Source organism: Phyllobates terribilis, unplaced genomic scaffold, assembly GCF_046119375.1.
Source record: "Phyllobates terribilis strain yellow unplaced genomic scaffold, ASM4611937v1 Scaffold_1__5_contigs__length_1240528914, whole genome shotgun sequence".
Lineage (NCBI taxonomy): Eukaryota > Metazoa > Chordata > Amphibia > Anura > Dendrobatidae > Phyllobates > Phyllobates terribilis.
In genome coordinates this window covers 303,646,343-303,664,498 of record NW_027362761.1, presented here as the reverse complement: position 1 = coordinate 303,664,498, position 18,156 = coordinate 303,646,343, and the positions used below count along the sequence as shown (strand labels likewise).

Here is an 18,156-nt window from a genome sequence, read left to right as displayed (position 1 = left end):
TTGAGGAGCTGTGAGGTGTCGATTTCTCAAACTAGAGACTCTAATGTACTTGTCTTGTTGCTCAGTTGTGCAGCGAGGCCTCCCACTTCTCTTTCTACTCTGGTTAGAGCCTGTTTGTGCTCTCCTCTGAAGGGAGTAGTACACACCGTTGTAGGAAATCTTCAGTTTGTTGGCAATTTCTTGCATGGAATAACCTTCATTTCTAAGAACAAGAATAGACTGTCGAGTTTCACATTAAAGTTCTCTTTTTCTGGTCATTTTGAGAGTTTCATAGAACAAACAAATGTAATGCTCCAGATTCTCAACTAGCTCAAAGGAAGGTCAATTTTATAGCTTCTCAAATCAGCCAAACCGTTTTCAGCTGGGCTAACATACTTGTGCAATGGTTTTCTAGGGTTTTCTAAACATCCATTAGCCTTCTTACACAGTTAGCAAACACAATGTACCATTAAAACACTGGAGTGGTGGTTGTTGGAAATGGGCCTCTATACACCTATGTAGATATTGCAATAAAAACAAGACGTTTGCAGCTAGAATAGTCATTTACCACATTAACATTGTATAGAGTGTATTTCTGATTCATTTAATGTTCGCTTCATTGAAAAAAAATGTGCTTTTCTTTAAAAAATAATGAACTTTCTAAATGACAGTGTACATCTGGTATAATTAAGATTATATGCTGTGTTGTCACAGCATGTATAAGGAGAGACCTGTCAGTCATTGGCAGCATGCAGGGACAAGCAGCCGTAGACTGGCCTCTTCGACTAGTCTCTTGTGTGGCTCGGTCCCCTGTGGCTTTTAAAGTATGTTTTTCTCTGAAATGACGCTGCGTTTCAGAGTCAAATATACATGGCTGAGATTATGCAGCCGGGGCCTGATACTTGCTGCCTGTGGTTTGGGCAGTAACTTCCTAGCTGTCATGTTCCTTTTAAGGCCAGCTAATTTTGTGAATTGCATAGACGTGAATAGACAAATGGGAAAAATTGTGCAGCCATATTTCTTTTCATTTTATATTCACATGCAGTAGTAGGTGGCTGCCTCACTACGTGGGATGGGACACTCCCACACTGGAGATAAATAGGTCCTAGAAGTGGGATCTGCATCCATCAGACATGCAAGATATGGAATAAACTTTGTACCTGTGAATGTCTTCTTTAGACTTCTTTTTTAATACATGGTGCTTGTTTTTTTTCTTTTTGCTGGACTACTCCATACATACAATTTATTGACTACTATTATTGACTACTATTGCGTTTTTTGGGGGGTGAGGCTGATTAAATAAAAAAGCAGTAATATCGGAATTAGGTTTTTGTCTTTTGTATTTATGTTGGTTTTCATTTGGTCTGTCAGCGTAAAACTGGTAGCCAGCCTATTAGATCCTGCTTTTGGCAGGAGCCTAATAGACATCTGTGCCTTGGTTGTGTTTTTCTCTGATTTTGGCTTCATTGTGCTATACTGAGATAAATTATTATGGGTGTTATCATTTCTTATCCTTGATATCTGAGCATTTACTTTATCTGCAATTTAATTTTTTTTAGGAACAACAAACGAGGGCAGCAAGGTTGGGACCGAAAATACATTGTTCTGGAGGGATCTAAGATACTAGTCTACGATAATGAAGTAAAAGAAGGTATTCATTGCATCACTTTTTAAAAAACGAATGCTGAGCTTTTGGTCTCATACATGTAAGTCACTGCCTTTTATACCGAGTGGCTGTTTCTTTACACTTGCTTATACCCTGGTTAGTTTTATTCACTACTGATATTTCTATTTAACTTACTAATTAGTTTGAATCTTTGGATTATTGTCCGCAGGAGGACAGCGACCTATGGAGGAGTTTGAGCTTTGTCTACCTGATGGTGATGTAACGGTTCATGGAGCTGTGGGATCCACAGAACTTGTAAATACTGCAAAATCAGGTGAGAAACTAAAATCTAAGTGCAGAAGATGAAGTATAATATACAGTAGATCAAATAATATACATATATACTCACACTAAGGTTTGTGTGTAGATACATTTCAACCTTGAAATTGCAACACTGACAAAGAAAATTCGTGGAATTATGAAAGTCACATGATTGAAAGATATGTTACTGATATGCAGATGATGAAATAATTTAAAGACCATTTTCAAAACACTCGACTCATTCAGCATTGAGTATGAGCGGCACAAGAAAAAATACACACACTTACACGTCTTGACTGCAATTGGTGAGGTTAAAAGGGTTGTCCACTACTCTGAGAACCAATTCTCAATCCCTATGTTTCCCCCAGAATAAAATAATAACACTTTACTCACTTTCCAGAGGCGAGCAAAGTTGTTATTATTTTATTGTGGAAGAAATAAATGCACAGACTCTACCTGAGCTCTCGTGACATTATGTCACGCGATCCCTGTGACCAATCAGTGCTGGCTTCACTTTCCTCTCCTTCGGACAAATCAGACATCCAGAGGAAGTGAGAGTGAAGCCACAGCTCTCATATCGTCCAGATGCTAGTTACGTCCGAAACAGGGGACATTGAAGTGACAACTGATTGGCTGCATGGATTGCGTGATGTAATAATGTCACATGAGCCCCGGAGAGCCATTTCAGACACCACTGGAATATTGCTGACACTGGAGATGTGTATAGGGCTTATTATCTTACTGGAGAAGGGGGTGGAATTTGGATTCATACAGTTTTTGACGCTTTATTCTATATATTTAAAGGGGTTGTCCACTATTCGGACAACCAATCAATCAATATGTTTCCCCCCACCTTTCCCCAGTAAAATAACCCTTATACTTCCCTTACTTTATACTTACATGTATAGTTACCTCCATTGTGAGCGCTATTCCAGCGGTGTCAGCACTGGCAGTCCCAGGGATTACATGACATAATGTTATACGATCTCTGTGGACAATCAGCACTGGCTTCACTCTCCTCTTCTATGGACGTAATTGACATTCAGAGGAAGTGAGAGCTACGACTGCTCTCTCGCGTCCTCAAGATGTCTTGATTTGTCTGAAGAAGAGGAGAGTGAACCAGCGCTGATTGACCACAGAGATCATGTGACATAATTATCCCTGGGAATGGCGCTAGCATCAGAGGTGAGTATATGTGTTATTATTTTACTGGTGGAAAACAGGGATTGAGAACGGGTTGTCTGAGTAGTTGACAACCCGTTAAATAATGGTTTATCTGAGGAATGTTCTGCCACGCTGAATATTGTTAGGCACTCAAATCAGCCACTTTTGGCAGCTCCCATTGCAATTGTTGACCAATGATGTCCTAGATGTGCCTGATGGGACAAAAGTCTAGAGACGATGCAGGCCATGGTAGCACTCACAGTAGTACGACAAACCTGTAGCCTGGCATTGTTTGATTGAAAAACGGCTCCTGGGTCATTGGTTCCACCACCAAATCAATTTAATGTCGAGCTGTTCAAGTACCTGTAATGAAGACTAGTGGGGTCTTGCTACCGTACATTATTCCACCTTACACCATAATCCTGAGAGTAGAACTAGTGAGTGACATTCTCACGGGAAGTCCTTTTCATGGCATTGTCCACGTTGTCTAATCAGATCCAAAGAATGGAGCATTGTGATCCATTCTGTACAGCACGTGAAATTTGATGTTATATACCAAGCCTAGGGCATTAAACATCTAAACAAATCATCAGAAGGCATTCTCACATTGGGTTACAAGCCTGGCGACCAGCTTCATGTCTTTCATTGACTTCACGCCTTGTCTCTCAAAGACTATCCTGCAGAGTAAGATGGCACAAGGCTGGAATGGAGGTCTGTCCTTTTCAGTAATGAGGCTCGTTTTCGTCTTGGAAGCAATGATAGCCGAAGATTATTATAGAGACCATATGGCCATCACCAAGAGGCCTTCATGAGGGGAGATAAAAATGTTCCAGAAGCCGTTTTTCTACACTACCACCTCAGGCCACATGTTGCTTGTGCTACTGTGAGCAGCCTGCGTGGCATAAACGTGCTACCATGGCCTGCTCTCCAGACTTATCTCCTATCAAGCACATTTGGGACATCATTGGTTGGCAGTCGCAAAGGGAGCTGCCAGCAGCAGATCATGATGATTTGTGTGCCCAAGTGCAGATGCTTTGAAAATCCATTTTCCATTTTTTTTATAATTTGTATATCATTAACATCTATTGATGTGATTTCCATAATTCCTGGACTTTTCTCCTTTTGACCTTGCATATTCAGTGTTGGAGTATAATATGGTAGTTAGGTTTAAGACTGTATGATGGCAGCTATTTATTTACTTAATTACTTCGGGTATGTGCCCACGATGCAGATTTGAAGCAGAAACTTCCTGAGCATTTCTGCATCTCCTTGACTGAAAAAACGCATGCAGATTTTAGATACTTTTTTTTCAGCGTTTTTGCATGCGTTTATGCATGCGTTTTTTCCAAGCGATTTTGAGCATCACTTGGAAAAGGGCTTGACAAGTTGGTCACACAATATAAATCCATGCAACTGGCATGGATTTATATTGTGTGACCAACTTATGAGGAGATTTCTGCTTCAAATACTGCATCTAAAATAAAAAAAAAAAGAATTAAAAAAAGTAAAGAAATAAAAAACCTTATGTTCACCTCTCCAGTGGTCCCTGGTCTCCTCCCAGCAGCGCCCTCTTTCCTCGGCGTCCTGCGGTGTTCTGGCAGGACCTTCGGTGACGCCATTTAGTCAGCTGATGATCACGTGACCATCACCTGACCGCTGACCATCAGCTGACTAAATGACGTCACCCAGGTCCTGCCAGTACACCGGGGGACGCTGAGGAGAGAGGATGCGGCCGGGAGGAGACCGGGGGCCGCCGGAGAGATGACTATGAATATTTATTTATTTTTTTATTTTATTCTCTTTTTACTTGCAGGTACCATGGTTCCCGGGTTGGAGGAGAGTCTCCTCTTCTCCAGACCCGTTTACCATCCGCACATTGAACCGCATAACATCCGCATGTACGCACGTGGTCAAAATTGTTAGTACCCCTCGTTTAATGAAAGAAAAACCCACAATGGTCACAGAAATAACTTGAATCTGACAAAAGTAATAATAAATTAAAAATCTATGGAAATGAACAAATGAAAGTCAGTCATTGCTTTTCAACCCTGCTTCCATGGAATTTTTAAAAAAAATTAAACTCCTGAAATAGGCCTGGACAGAAATGATGGTTCTCTTAACTTAATATTTTGTTGAACAACCTTTTGAGGCAATCACTGTAATCAAACGATTCCTGTACTGTCAATGAGACTTCTGCACCTCTCGACAATTTTGGCCCACTCCTCATGAGCAAACTGCTCCAGTAGTCTCGTGTTTGAAGGTTGCCTTTTCCAGACTGCATGTTTCAGCTCTTTCCAAAGATGCTCAATAGGATTTAGGTCAGGGCTCATAGAAGGCCACTTCAGACTAGCCCAATCTTTTCCTCTTAGCCATTCTTGATTGTTTTTAGCTGTGTGTTTTGGGTCATTATCCTGTTGCAAGACCCATGACCTGCGACTGAAACCAAGCTTTCTGACATTGGGCAGCACATTTCTCTCTAGAATCCCTTGATAGTCTTGAAATTTCATTGTACCCTGCACAGATTCAAGACACCCTGTGACAGAAGCAGCAAAGCAGCCCCAGAACATAACAGAGCCTCCTCCATGTTTCACAGTAGGGACTACGTTCTTTTCTTGATATGCTTCATTTTTCCGTCTATGAACATAGAGCTGATGTGCCTTGCCAAAAACTTCCATTTTTGTCTCATCTGTCCATAGGACATTCTCCCGGAAGCTTTGTGGCTTGTCAACATTTAGTTTGGCAAATTCTAGCCTGGCTTTTTTATGATTTTTTTCAACAATGGTGTTCTCCTTGTTCGTCTCCCATGAAGTCCACTTTGGATCAAATATTGACGGATGTTGTGATCTGACACTGATGTTCCTTAAGCTTGAAGTTCACCTTTAATCTCTTTAGAAGTTATCCTGGGCTCTTTTGTTACCATTCGTATTATCTGTCTCTTTGATTTGTCATCAATTTTCCTCCTGCGGCCACGTCCAGGGAGGTTGGCTACAGTCCCATGGATCTTAAATTTCTGAATAATATGTGCAACTGACTACACAGGAACATCAAGCTGCTTGGAGATGGTCTTATAACCTTTACCTTTAACATGCTTGTCTATAATTTTCTTTCTACTCTCCTGAGACAACTCCTTCTTTTGCTTCCTCGGGTCCATGTTGAGTGTGGTACACACCATGTCACCAAACAGCACAGTGAGTATCTGTAGCCCTATATAGAGGCCCACTGACTGATTACAAGATTGTAGACACCTGTGATGCTAATTAGTGGACACAACTTGATTTAACATGTCCATTTTGTCACATAATTTTCAGGGGTACCTGTTATGATCTGCAAACAAGAACTAAGGAAAGAAGGGGAAAGCTTTCCCTACAGTAAGACTAAGCTGAACCTCTACGATGTAGCGGGCTGCCTGTTCCTAGTGAACAGACCCGCCTTAGTTCTAGGCTAGTCTGAACGAAGACCTATAGAATAAAGGGAAGGGGTCCCTAAAAAAACTTAGGACTGGAACAAAAAGGGACACCTGAACAGAGAAAGTTGTTGCAGAAAACAAAAGATAAACTGACAAAAATGTACTAGAGGTCCCAAAGGACCAAGCGAGCTGAGAGATAGGCACAGAAGCACCTGGCTAGCAAAAGAGTCAAACAACACTGAAGTCCAGCACAGCCATAAAGGCGGAGCTGGAATATAAAGGCAGATGGTCACGTGACCGCAAAACACAAGATGGAAAAAACAAACAGGAGGGTTCTAACAGTACCCCCTCTTTTAAGAGCATCCTCCAGGCCTATCCGGAAACCTCTTGTGAAAAGCTCTAACAAGCCTAGGAGCAGAGACTTAATCGCCCTTACCCAGGAGTTCTCTTCGGGACCGAAACCCTTCCAGGAGACGAGATACTGTACTCTCCCTCTATGCCATCTAGAATTCAAGATACGTGAAATTTCATATTCGCCATCTTCCACCACAGGAGGAACTGAGCCAGTGGCATCCCTATCAGATACATCCGCCTTTTTCAACAAGGAAACATGAAACACAGGATTAATCTTTCAGGAAGTAGGAACATCCAACCAAACGGGTTAACAACCTGAAGCATTTTAAATGGACCCACAAACTTAGGACCCAGTTTTTTAGAGGGAATCCTCAACTGCAGGTTCCTTGAGGTCAACCAAACCATGTCACCTACAGTAAACAAAACCTCCTTTCGTTTCCTGTCAAAATACTTCTTGGACTTCTTGTTAGCCTCTTGAAGGTTGCAACATACATTAGTCCAAACTCTCTCCAAATTACCGGAAAAATTCTCCTCCTCCGGCACCGCCGACCCCAATTTGGAGAGCGAACCAAAAGACGGATGTCTCCCAGTACAACAAAAAAAAGGAGAACACCCAGCTGAGGAGGATGTATGATTGTTAAGAGCAAATTCAGTGAGAGGCAGAAACTCAGACCACACCTCTTGATTGTCCGCCACAAAACATCGCAAAAACTGTTCTACATCCTGGTTCTTTCTTTCAGTCTGTCCATTAGACTCCGGATGATACCCAGACGAAAATGACAAATGTACTCCCAACCTGTCACAAAAAGCACGCCAAAAGCGAGCCACAAACTGAGGTCCTCTATCAGAAACAATATCTGTGGGAACGCCATGGAGCTTGACAATCTCCTTAACAAACGCCTTAGCGAGTGTCTTGGCGCAGTGCAACTTAATGAATGGAACCAAATGACACATCTTACTAAAACTGTCCACGACCACCCAGATGACAGTAAAACCCTTGGACACGGGCAGATCAGTAATAAAATCCATTGTGAGATGCGTCCAAGGCGCACTAGGAACCTCCAGAGGGCAAAGCAACCACGCAGAAGGAGTATGTGAAGCCTTTGACCTAGCACACACCGTACATTGACGCACCCACTTGATGACTTCTTTCTGCCATCCAGGCCACCAAAAACTGCGACTGATAAGTCTCTTAGACTCATGACACTCCACAAGCAAGTCTCTCCTAAAGGTTCTAGGCATGGAAAACCTCCCATGGGGAGTGTTAAATGGAGTATCATCTTGAGCTTTTAGAATCCCATTCTCTAAAACGGAGTCCAATGCCGCCACCACAACTCTTTTCTGTAAAATGTTCTCCTCCTCCTTGGCACCGACTGCAGGAGAGAAGCTACGAGATAAAGCATCGGCTTTAATATTCTTAGTACCAGGGATATAGATAACAGAAAAATGAAACCGAGAAAAAAAAGTGCCCACCTAGCTTGACGGGCATTCGAGCGCTTGGCAGCATCCAGATAGATAAAATTCTTATGATCTGTGAAAACCTGAATAGGAAATCTAGCGCCCTCCAAAAAAATGCCGCCAATGTTCAAACGCGAGTTTAATAGCCAGAAACTCCCGATTACCGACATCATAATTCAATTCGGTTTCCGAAATTTTTTTCGAAAAGAAGGCACAAGGATGTACTCCATCCCTGTTCTCCTGAGACAAAACTGCTCCGACCTCCACCGATGAAGCATCGACCTCGGCCAAAAGAGGCTTTGTCTCATCAGGCTGCATAAGGATAGGGACTGAACTGAACCTCTCTTTGAGATACTTAAACGCTTCAATGGCCTCAGTAGTCCACTGGACCGTATTTGCACCTTTCCTGGTGAGATCGGTCAGAGGCTTAACAATTACAGAAAAATTCTTAATGAATTTCCTGTAATAATTGGCAAAGCCCAAAAATCTCTGTACAGATTTCAAACCAATAGGCCTAGGCCATTCCTGCACAGCCTGAACCTTCACCGGGTTCATCTCAAAGCCCTCGCTGGAGACAATGTAGCCCAAAAAACTAATTTTCTGCACAGCGAACTCACATTTCTCCAGCTTAGCAAAGAGTGAATTATCACTCAATAACTGCAAAACTTCACGTACACTCTGCCAATGGGACTCCAGATCTGGCGAATAAATCAAAATGTCATCCAAGTACACAACCATATTCTTACCAATCAAAGGTCTCAGGATGTCATTAATAAGGTTCTGAAAAAATGCCGGTGCATTGGTAAGACCGAAAGGCATCACCAGATTCTCAAAATGACCTACTGGAGTGTTAAAAGCAGTTTTCCACTCATCACCCTCCTTCACTCGTAACAAATTGTATGCCCCCCCGGAGATCAATCTTAGAGAACCACTTGGCCCCCACTAACTGGTTAAACAAGTCAGGAATTAACGGAAATGGGTAGGAATTGCTTATGGTAATCTTATTAATTTCACGAAAATACAGACACGGATGCAAACCCCCGTCCTTTTTTTTAACAAAGAAAAATCCAACTGCCACAAGCGACTTAGGTCTAATGTGACCAGCAGCCAGGCTAGTCTGTATGTACTCCTCCAAGGCCTTTCTTTCAGGGATAGTCAGATTAAACAAGCAACTCTTGGGAAGAGTAGCTCCCGGAATAAACTCAATGGCGCAATCATAATCTCTATGAGGAGGTAAAACTTGCGACTCCTCCTCCGAAAAAACCCTCCAAAAATCTTGAATAGGTACAGGTAATTCCCCTTTTCCCACAGCCGTAATACGACCATTACAACATTTATCATAGCATTTCGAACCCCAAGACTTAATCATATTAGTAGACCAGTCCAGTAAAGGATTGTGCAGTTTTAACCAAGGCAATCTTAGAATGACCGGAGAGGGTAAATTATCTAATGCAACCAAGTCCAAAATTTCTTGGTGAAGACCATTGATAGTGAGGGGAAATGCAGCAACCTTGTGTGTAATACATTTCAAGGGAGTGTTATCAATTGCAACCACAGAAATAGGTGATGACAAAGGTTTGGATTTCAATTTAAGTTTTTCCAAAAACCCTTTATCAATCACATTAAGTGTTGAACCACAATCCACAAATACCTGAAATTCAATCAAATTTTCCAGCAAAGTAGTACTCCTTAAAAGAAATACTCCTGCAGAGCGTAAACAAGCTATACGGGCGTACCGGACCTTTTTTTTTTCTTTACTTAAACGAAGCTCACAATACTTAATCAAATGGTCACCTTTACCACAATAAAGACACAATCCCTCGGCGAACCTCTGGTCTCTATCCTGAGAGCGGAGACATCGCCCCAACCTCCATCGGTTCTCCGCCGTCTGAGCAGATTTTCTGGGGACTAGCACCTGGCATTACAGGAGTCTTTACCTCATTCTGCCTAGATCTCAGCCTCCTATCCACACGAACAGCTAATTGCATGGCATCCTGCAGAGTCTCAGGTGCAGGGAATGCAATTAGCAAATCCTTAACCCTTTCACTCAGACCAGCAAGAAATAGACATTTCAGAGCAGGATCATTCCATCTGACTTCAGAAGCCCACCTTCTAAAGTGTGTGCAATAAATCTCCGCATCATCTGACCCCTGATTCAAACGCCTGAGTTCTTCCTCAGTGGATGAGATTCGATCAGGATCGTCATATAATAGACCCATAGCAGAAAAATCTCTTCTACCGACCTCAAACATGGATCATTAGGTTTAAGAGAAAAGGCCCACCCTTGTGGTTCATTGTGTATAAGTGACATAATAAAACCAATGCGCTGTGATTCATTCCCAGACGACCTTGGTCTCAAACGAAAATATAACAAACAAGCATTTTTAAAGGAAAAAAATCTTGCTGTTTACCTTAAAAAAAACATCTGGCAGTCCTACCTTGGGTTCCACAGAATGCGCTTCGGAACAGCTACTCACGTGTTGCTGGAGCTCTACCACCTCCAGAACCCCTGCAAGCGTTGAGCCAAATCCTGGACGGAAGCCATACTGATCCCCGTATTAATATTTCCTTTTTTTTTTTTTTTTTTTTTTTTTTTGGGGCTGGACTTACTGTTATGATCTGCAAACAAGAACTAAGGAAAGAAGGGGAAAGCTTTCCCTACAGTAAGCCTAAGCTGAATCCCTACGATGTAGCGGGCCTTAGTCCTAGGCTAGTCTGAACGAAGACCTATAGAATAAATGGAAGGGGTACCTAGAAGAACTAAGGACTGGAACAAAGAGGGACACCTCTTGAACAGAGAAAGTTGTTGCAGAAAACAAAAGATAAACTGACAAAAAGGTACTAGAGGTCCCAAAGGACCAAGCGAACTGAGAGGCAGAGAAGTACCTGGCTAGCAAAAGAGTCAAACAACACTGAAGTCCAGCACAGCCAAAAAGGCGGAGCTGGAATATAAAGTCAGATGGTCACGTGACCGCAAAACACAAGATGGAAAAAACAAACTGGAGGGTTCTAAGAATACCATCATTTCTGTCCAGGCCTATTTCATGAGTTTAATTTTTTTTAAATTCTGTGGAAGCAGGGTTGAAAAGCAATGTCTGACTTTCATTTGTTCATTTTCATAGATTTTTAATTTATTACTTTTGTCAGATTCAAGTTATTTCTGTGACCATTGTGGGTTTTTCTTTCATTAAACGAGGGGTACCAACAATTTTGACCACGTGTGTATACATGTGGATATTAAGCAGTTCAATGCAAGTCAATGGGCGCGATTTCGCCGTGAAATCGCGCCCAAATTGGTTGTGCTGCGGATTTTTCCGTAATGATAATCCGCAGCGGAAATTTCCGCAGCATGTTCACATTATCATTGGGATACATCCCAGACCTCTTAACAAGCGATTTTAATGCGTTTCCGCAGCGGAAATGCCGCCGCAGAAACGCATTAAATCCGCATCGTGGGCACACAGCTTAAAGGTTACTTTTTCATCATGATCAAAATTAAGCTCTGTTCATATTGGTGTTTTTCTGCTGCTTTCTAACAGCAAGAAGAACGCAGTCTGCAGCAAAATTCTTAGCCAAATACTTGATGGAAACCAATACTTGATGGAAACCAGATACTAAGCCTAGTATAATTTTAAGTTTAAGGCATTTTCACATTTTGGTGATCACTATTTTGTATCTGTGGTTTTTATGCTAAATAAAAGACTGGATCACAACTACAAAAAAAATACACTGGAAATGCTGACATGGTATTTCTATTTTGGCTTAAAAATTCAAAGCAAAATAGTTATGAAATACACAAGTGTAAATGAAACTATATGTAATTTTTAATTTTTTATCCCAATATAAAGCTCATGGCAAAGAGCCCAAAAAGTGTAATGCGGGGTGGTAGCCGCGGGCGAGGTACTAGTTTCTTACACTCAGGCACGTTCCATGAAAGTGGGGTTCCTGGCTGAGTGTGTGGACTTGTGCTGTGAGGGTGCTATGCCCGTGCAGGTCACATGTAACTGTTGTTGCTGGTTTGCCAGGACCAGATGTTTCATAGTTCAATGAGGGAGACCACTATACAAGAATAAACTTTTTACTAAATGGGAAACTTGGTAGGGAATATATACAGGAGATAGCGGGTACACAGTCTTATGAACATTTCCTTTACATTTGCATTTTCCACACACAGATTCCTTTCTTTTTCTTCTCTTGTTCTCCTTTCTTTATTTTTCCTCTTTACTTTCTTTACTAGTTCTCTGTTTCCACTGTTTTCTCACTACTTCACCACAACCCAGCTCAACTTTACAGTCCTGCTTAGCAAGAGTCCTTTACTCATCCCACGGTTCCACATCTTCTCTCCCTTTAGGGTGCCAGTATGGCCGGACTCAGCTTCAAGCTCTCTGACACTCTGGAACTCCCACCCGCGACAATCTATTCGTCTCATGTACTCAGTCCCGTCTAGCCCGTTACCTTCAAGAGCTATAAGCTACTTGGGGACTTTCTGCTAAGCATTCTCCACCAGGACCCTTCTCTGGCAATTCACGCTGTCTCTCAATCACGTTCCTTGGTTCTGATCCAGATCTTGCTATTGCTTTTCCTCTCGGCCTCCTCTCACTTAGGAACACCCAAAATATGGCAATGCTCACAATATATTTTAGGCCCTTTTTCTATGCAATCCAGGCCCTAACTGCCTTCCTAACAGGAAACTGCCACTTTCCCTTCAAGTCAACCCCTCCCACTCTGGGCTAGTCTCAAACATTAACTAACTATCCCCACTGTCAAACTACACACATTATCAGTATTACTTATATCTTTAACACACATCACAATTCTTACTACACATCACAGTTCACAATGCATCACATAACATTTTACAACAATAAACTTGTTTTTTCAAGGGGGAACTTGAGTAGCATGTCCATCTCCTTACATAAGCACTATACCTAACTTTATCACATACCTGCAGGGATGGTTACATAGATTCATTGTTTGTCTTACTTGATATTTTGGATATGTTTGCAGTTGGCATGCACATTTGCTTTAACAAGTTTTATTCTGCCATCTATTTAGAATTTTTGCAGCTAAGTGAAAAAAAAAAAGAAAGACAGTCCCAAAATCTCTGTCTGGGAATGCATGCATGTAACCTAGGGTTAGAAATCCTTAAACTGTCCAGCTATAGCCATAGAGGAATTGTAAATCTATTTGTAGAAAGAATATTATGCTGCCCTGCAATCACTGGCCATACCCAGCCTGCTTGGTTTAACGTGTTACAATGCTCTAACAGATGTACCATACGTGATGAAGGTGGAGTCTCACCCGCATACTACTTGCTGGCCGGGACGCACTCTTTACTTGTTAGCACCTACTTTTCCTGATAAGCAGCGTTGGGTCAATGCCTTGGAGTCTGTGGTTGCTGGTGGAAGAGTATCTAGAGAGAAAGCAGAAGCTGATGCTGTAAGTAGAAGAAAAACAATTAAAATGTATTTATTTTTACCACTTTGATGTTACATGTTTGTCATTTTTATATATGTAATTTCATTAACCAGCTAAAACATAGCTAGGAAAATCTGCCCCTAAGTTTAAAGAAATTTCCCCTCCAAAGTTAATGTGTTGAAAACACTGATTGCTATAGCAGTCGGTGAAAGGGAACTATCAGGTAGACTGATGCAACACCCAATTACTGAGTAATTCTCCTTAAGGCCACCGCCCCACTATCAGTATTTGGTCAGTACTTTTTCAAGGGAGTGGGAGCCAAAACCAGGTGAGGAACAATCAGAGAAAAGGTATAATAGAAACAAGTCACCAATTCTGCATTTATCACCCACTCCTGGTTTTGGGTCCCACTCTTGAGAAAAAATACTGACCGAATACTGATAGTGGGGCCGTAGGCTAAGTGACCGAATACTGATAGTGGGGCCGTAGGCTAAGTGACCGAATACTGACCAAATACTGATAGTGGGGCCGTGGCCTAAAACAAAATGTAACATCTTTTTACCATTTCAATAAAATTAGGCTTTGGATCACGTTAACGTTTTCAACAAGGAGGAAATAACCCTGTTTTCCCTATGATGAAAAAATTCAAACAAATTTCAGGAAACCTTTTGAACAACAGTAGATATTTGTTACTTCACTGTGATACACGTTTTCCACCTTGGAAACCTAATTTTGGGTTTTTCAATCCAATAGAAACTATGATCAATAGTAATTGGGACATCTGTCCACATTTATTTCTAGCGTATAGGCAAGCAATATGTGACATTTATGTGCCGCAATTGGTTTGTTTGTTTATTTTATATAATGTTTTACAGTTCCCCAAAGTAGACTAGTTCCTGGGCTGATGCTTACAATTCCTCTCTGTGTGCACTACGAAGCACGACAGATGAGATGTTTGACTCCAGGTAGCTGATAGAGCAGTTTTCCCCTCCCCCATGACAGCACACCTTGAGAGAGAGGATCCGCCCCACCAAGGACAGGAAACCGTCTGAAATAAAAGGGCGGTACCTCTCCCTCGCTTCAGTTGGTTTCCTGTCCTTGATGGGGAACCTGTCTGGAAGAAAGAAGACTTACCTGGGGCTGTCCCGGTGTGGAAGAGCGGGCACTGGCCTGTGCACCGGGTTCAGTATCCCAGAAGCGCCGTCCGCAGCTTCCCCTGGGGTCTCTGCGCCGAGCGGGGCGCACGCGGTGAGGCAGGCTCTGTCCTCTCGGAGACCGCGGCGCCGTCCTCCCCCTGCAGTGTGGAACGCTTCCGGATGTGACGCGCCTGACGTCACGGCGCAGGGCACGCTGGGAGCGGCGCGCTGGGTGACGTCAGGAGGCGGCGCCGATCCAAGATGGCGGCGACCATCGGAGCGTCCCAGGCCGGTTTTTTATTTTTATTTTTTCAACGGAGCTCCGGCCTGAGGAAGGGGGAGGGCCCACAGACCGGAGGAGGCTGGATGGCCCTATATTTAAGGGGGGGAGCTATCCTGGAAGCGTGGTGCGCTTCTGAGACATGGCTGATCCAGATAGCCAGGAGCAGCAGCAGCTTAACCCCCCACCTCAGCAACAGAGGGATGCATCGTATACAGACAGCCGCTCGAGTAATCGTAGTGGCAGCCGCAGGAGTAAGGCTTCGAGTGCCTCGGGACCATCCAGAATGGAATCATCGGTTCCGCGACAGCCTCCGAATCCGGTACCCGTTTGTGACCTCCGAGGGTGAGTGAGCTTCGTGAATGTCACTGGTTAATAACGGGAAGTCTCTTATGTGCTTCCTTTTTTTAGGAGCCTAAGAAGAGTAGTGCCAAGCAAAAGCATAGAATGTGTGCCCTTTGCCAAGCTTCTCTCTCAGTAGAGTGGCAGAAATCACTTTGCCAGGGCTGTGTGACCAAAACCATAGCTGAGAATTCCCGGGATTTTGCTGCAGATTTAAAGTCCATAGTACATGCAGAAGTTCAGGGGTCCCTGAAAGGGTTCCTTAGAGGGAAGAAAAGGCCCCGTAGAGAGGTTTCCCCCGTCTCTGATTCCTCCCAGTCCGAGGAGCAGTGGGATTCATCGTCCTCTTCCTCATCGGGGGGCGGTAGACCCTGCTTCCCCATTGAGAATACAGACAGACTGGTTAGGGCAGTAAGATCAACCATGGGTCTGGAGGAAGAGAGAGCATCTAAATCCCGGGAGGACATCATGTTTGCGGGCTTGGGAGAGAAGAAGAGACGCTCATTTCCGGTTAACAGTAAGATTCAGGGCCTCATTGACCGGGAGTGGAGGAGACCTGAGAGATCAGGGGCTTTACCCTCCTTCTCCAAAAGAAGGTACCCCTTCGAAGAGAAGGATGCGGAACCTTGGGATAAGATCCCCAAGGTGGACGGGACTGTGGCAAGGTCATCGAAAAGATCTTCCCTGCCCTTGGAGGACTCTGGCGTCCTAAAAGATGCCCTGGATAAAAGAGCTGACTCCTTCCTGCGCCACACGTGGGAGGCGGCGGCAGGTGGCCTAAAACCAGCGGTGGCTAGCACCTGTGTGGCGAGGTCCTTGATGGTGTGGCTCCAACAGCTGGAAGACCAGCTTAAAGATAAAAAGGTCTCCAGACAGGCAATACTTGCAGAGCTACCTCTAATACAAACAGCATCGGCCTTCCTGGCCGACTCTTCAGCTGACTCGGTCAGACTGTCAGCTAGGGCAGCGGGACTATCCAACGCAGCCAGGCGGGCCTTGTGGCTCAAAGGTTGCCCAGGCGACCTACCTTCGAAACAGAAACTGTGCTCCCTCCCATGTGATGGTAGACTCCTGTTTGGCCAAAAGTTAGAAGACCTGTTGGAAAAAGCAGGCGATAAAACCAAAGGGTTCCCGGAATTTTCGGGGGAACCAAGAAGATTTAGTTTTCGGAGGAGAAAATTTAACCGGGGTCGTCCTCCGGGAGACAAAAAGAAATGGGAAGCCAAGTCCAAAAAAGAATCGGGCTACATGTTTGGAGGACCATCCTCGAGTTCGAAGAGATCCTCCCAATGACGCCAGGCTGGAAGTGGGTGGAAGGCTTTCCCACTTTCTTCCAGCTTGGGATGCGATAACAGCAAACCCCTGGATTCTGAAAATTATCAGTGGGGGCCTGAAGATCCGGTTCAGCCAGACCCCCTGGCGGACCTTTGTGGTTACCCCCCTACGAAAGGTCCAGGAAGAACAATTAGCCCTGGAAACAGAAGTGTTAGAGTTAGTAGGAAAGCAGGTCCTTCTCGAAGTACCAGCAACACAGAGGGGGAGGGGGTTCTATTCCCCACTATTCATGATAAAAAAACCAAACGGGTCCTTAAGGACCATCATCAACCTCAGGAGTCTGAACCAAGTAGTAGAAAACCAGACTTTCAAGATGGAGTCAGTAAGCTCGGCAGTGAAGCTCTTACATCGCAACTGCTTTATGGCTGTAATAGACTTGAAGGACGCATATTATCACGTCCCAATCCATCCGGAGTATCAGAAGTATCTGAGAGTAGCCCTGTTTATTCAGGGGAAGCTGAGGCATTTTCAGTTTGCTGCCCTACCCTTTGGCCTCTCCATTGCCCCGAGAATATTTACGAAACTAATAGCAGAAGTGACAGCCTTCCTACGGATCAAGAATGTAGTGATCGTGCCATATTTAGACGACTTCTTGATAATAGGGAAAACAGAAGCCCACTGCTCCAGTCAGCTCGTAGTGGTCACGGAAGTGTTGCATCAGCTGGGGTGGTTAGTAAATTTCCAAAAATCAAGACTAACCCCCTCCAGGACTCAGACCTTTCTGGGTCTAATCCTAGACTCTCGTCGCCAAACCTGCTTCCTCCCAGAGGACAAAATCTGCAGGTTGATTGCATTAGTCTCGAAGGCCATTCAAGCTCCAGAGATGTCTCTGAGAGAGGCAATGTCCCTCCTGGGTTCTATGACGGCCTGTCTCCCAGCAGTAATGTGGGCCCAGGGGCATATGAGGCGGCTTCAGTGGGAGGTCCTGTCAGCACAGAGGTCCTGCAACGGGCATTTAGAAGGCAGGCTCTCTCTCTCCCCACAAGTAGTAGATTCCCTTTCGTGGTGGACAGTCAGGGGAAATCTAACCGCAGGCGTTCAATGGTCCAGACCAGTAGATCGGGTAATTACGACCGACGCAAGCAGTTCCGGATGGGGGGGTCATCTGGCAGAACTCGCAATACAGGGTCACTGGGCTTACCACGAGGGGGGAGCATCCTCAAACTTAAAGGAGCTTTGGGCCGTAGAAAGATCCCTCAGGGCCTTCCTCCCTCACATCCAAAATCACCATGTCCAGGAGGGACCAGTATTCCATGCCCAGGCCAGGGGGTTCCATCTTTCGGCATGGAATTTGAGAGGTTGCTATTGAGTAGCAAGGGGTTTTCACCAGACTTAGTTTCTACTTTATTGGGGAGCA

General features: G+C 43.9%; 1 protein-coding gene across 8 annotated transcripts in view; it reads left to right on the top strand.

The window, feature by feature from the left end:
- CIT (citron rho-interacting serine/threonine kinase) overlaps positions 1 to 18,156 on the top strand; it is a 217,511-nt gene that overhangs the window by 167,084 nt on the left and 32,271 nt on the right. For all 8 annotated transcript variants that reach the window (XM_073673358.1, XM_073673362.1, XM_073673371.1 and 5 more), the window contains 3 exons: positions 1,539 to 1,630; positions 1,815 to 1,919; positions 13,558 to 13,727. In XM_073673358.1, the coding sequence (XP_073529459.1) occupies positions 1,539 to 1,630; positions 1,815 to 1,919; positions 13,558 to 13,727 (367 nt within the window). The remainder of the gene's footprint in view (positions 1 to 1,538; positions 1,631 to 1,814; positions 1,920 to 13,557; positions 13,728 to 18,156) is intronic.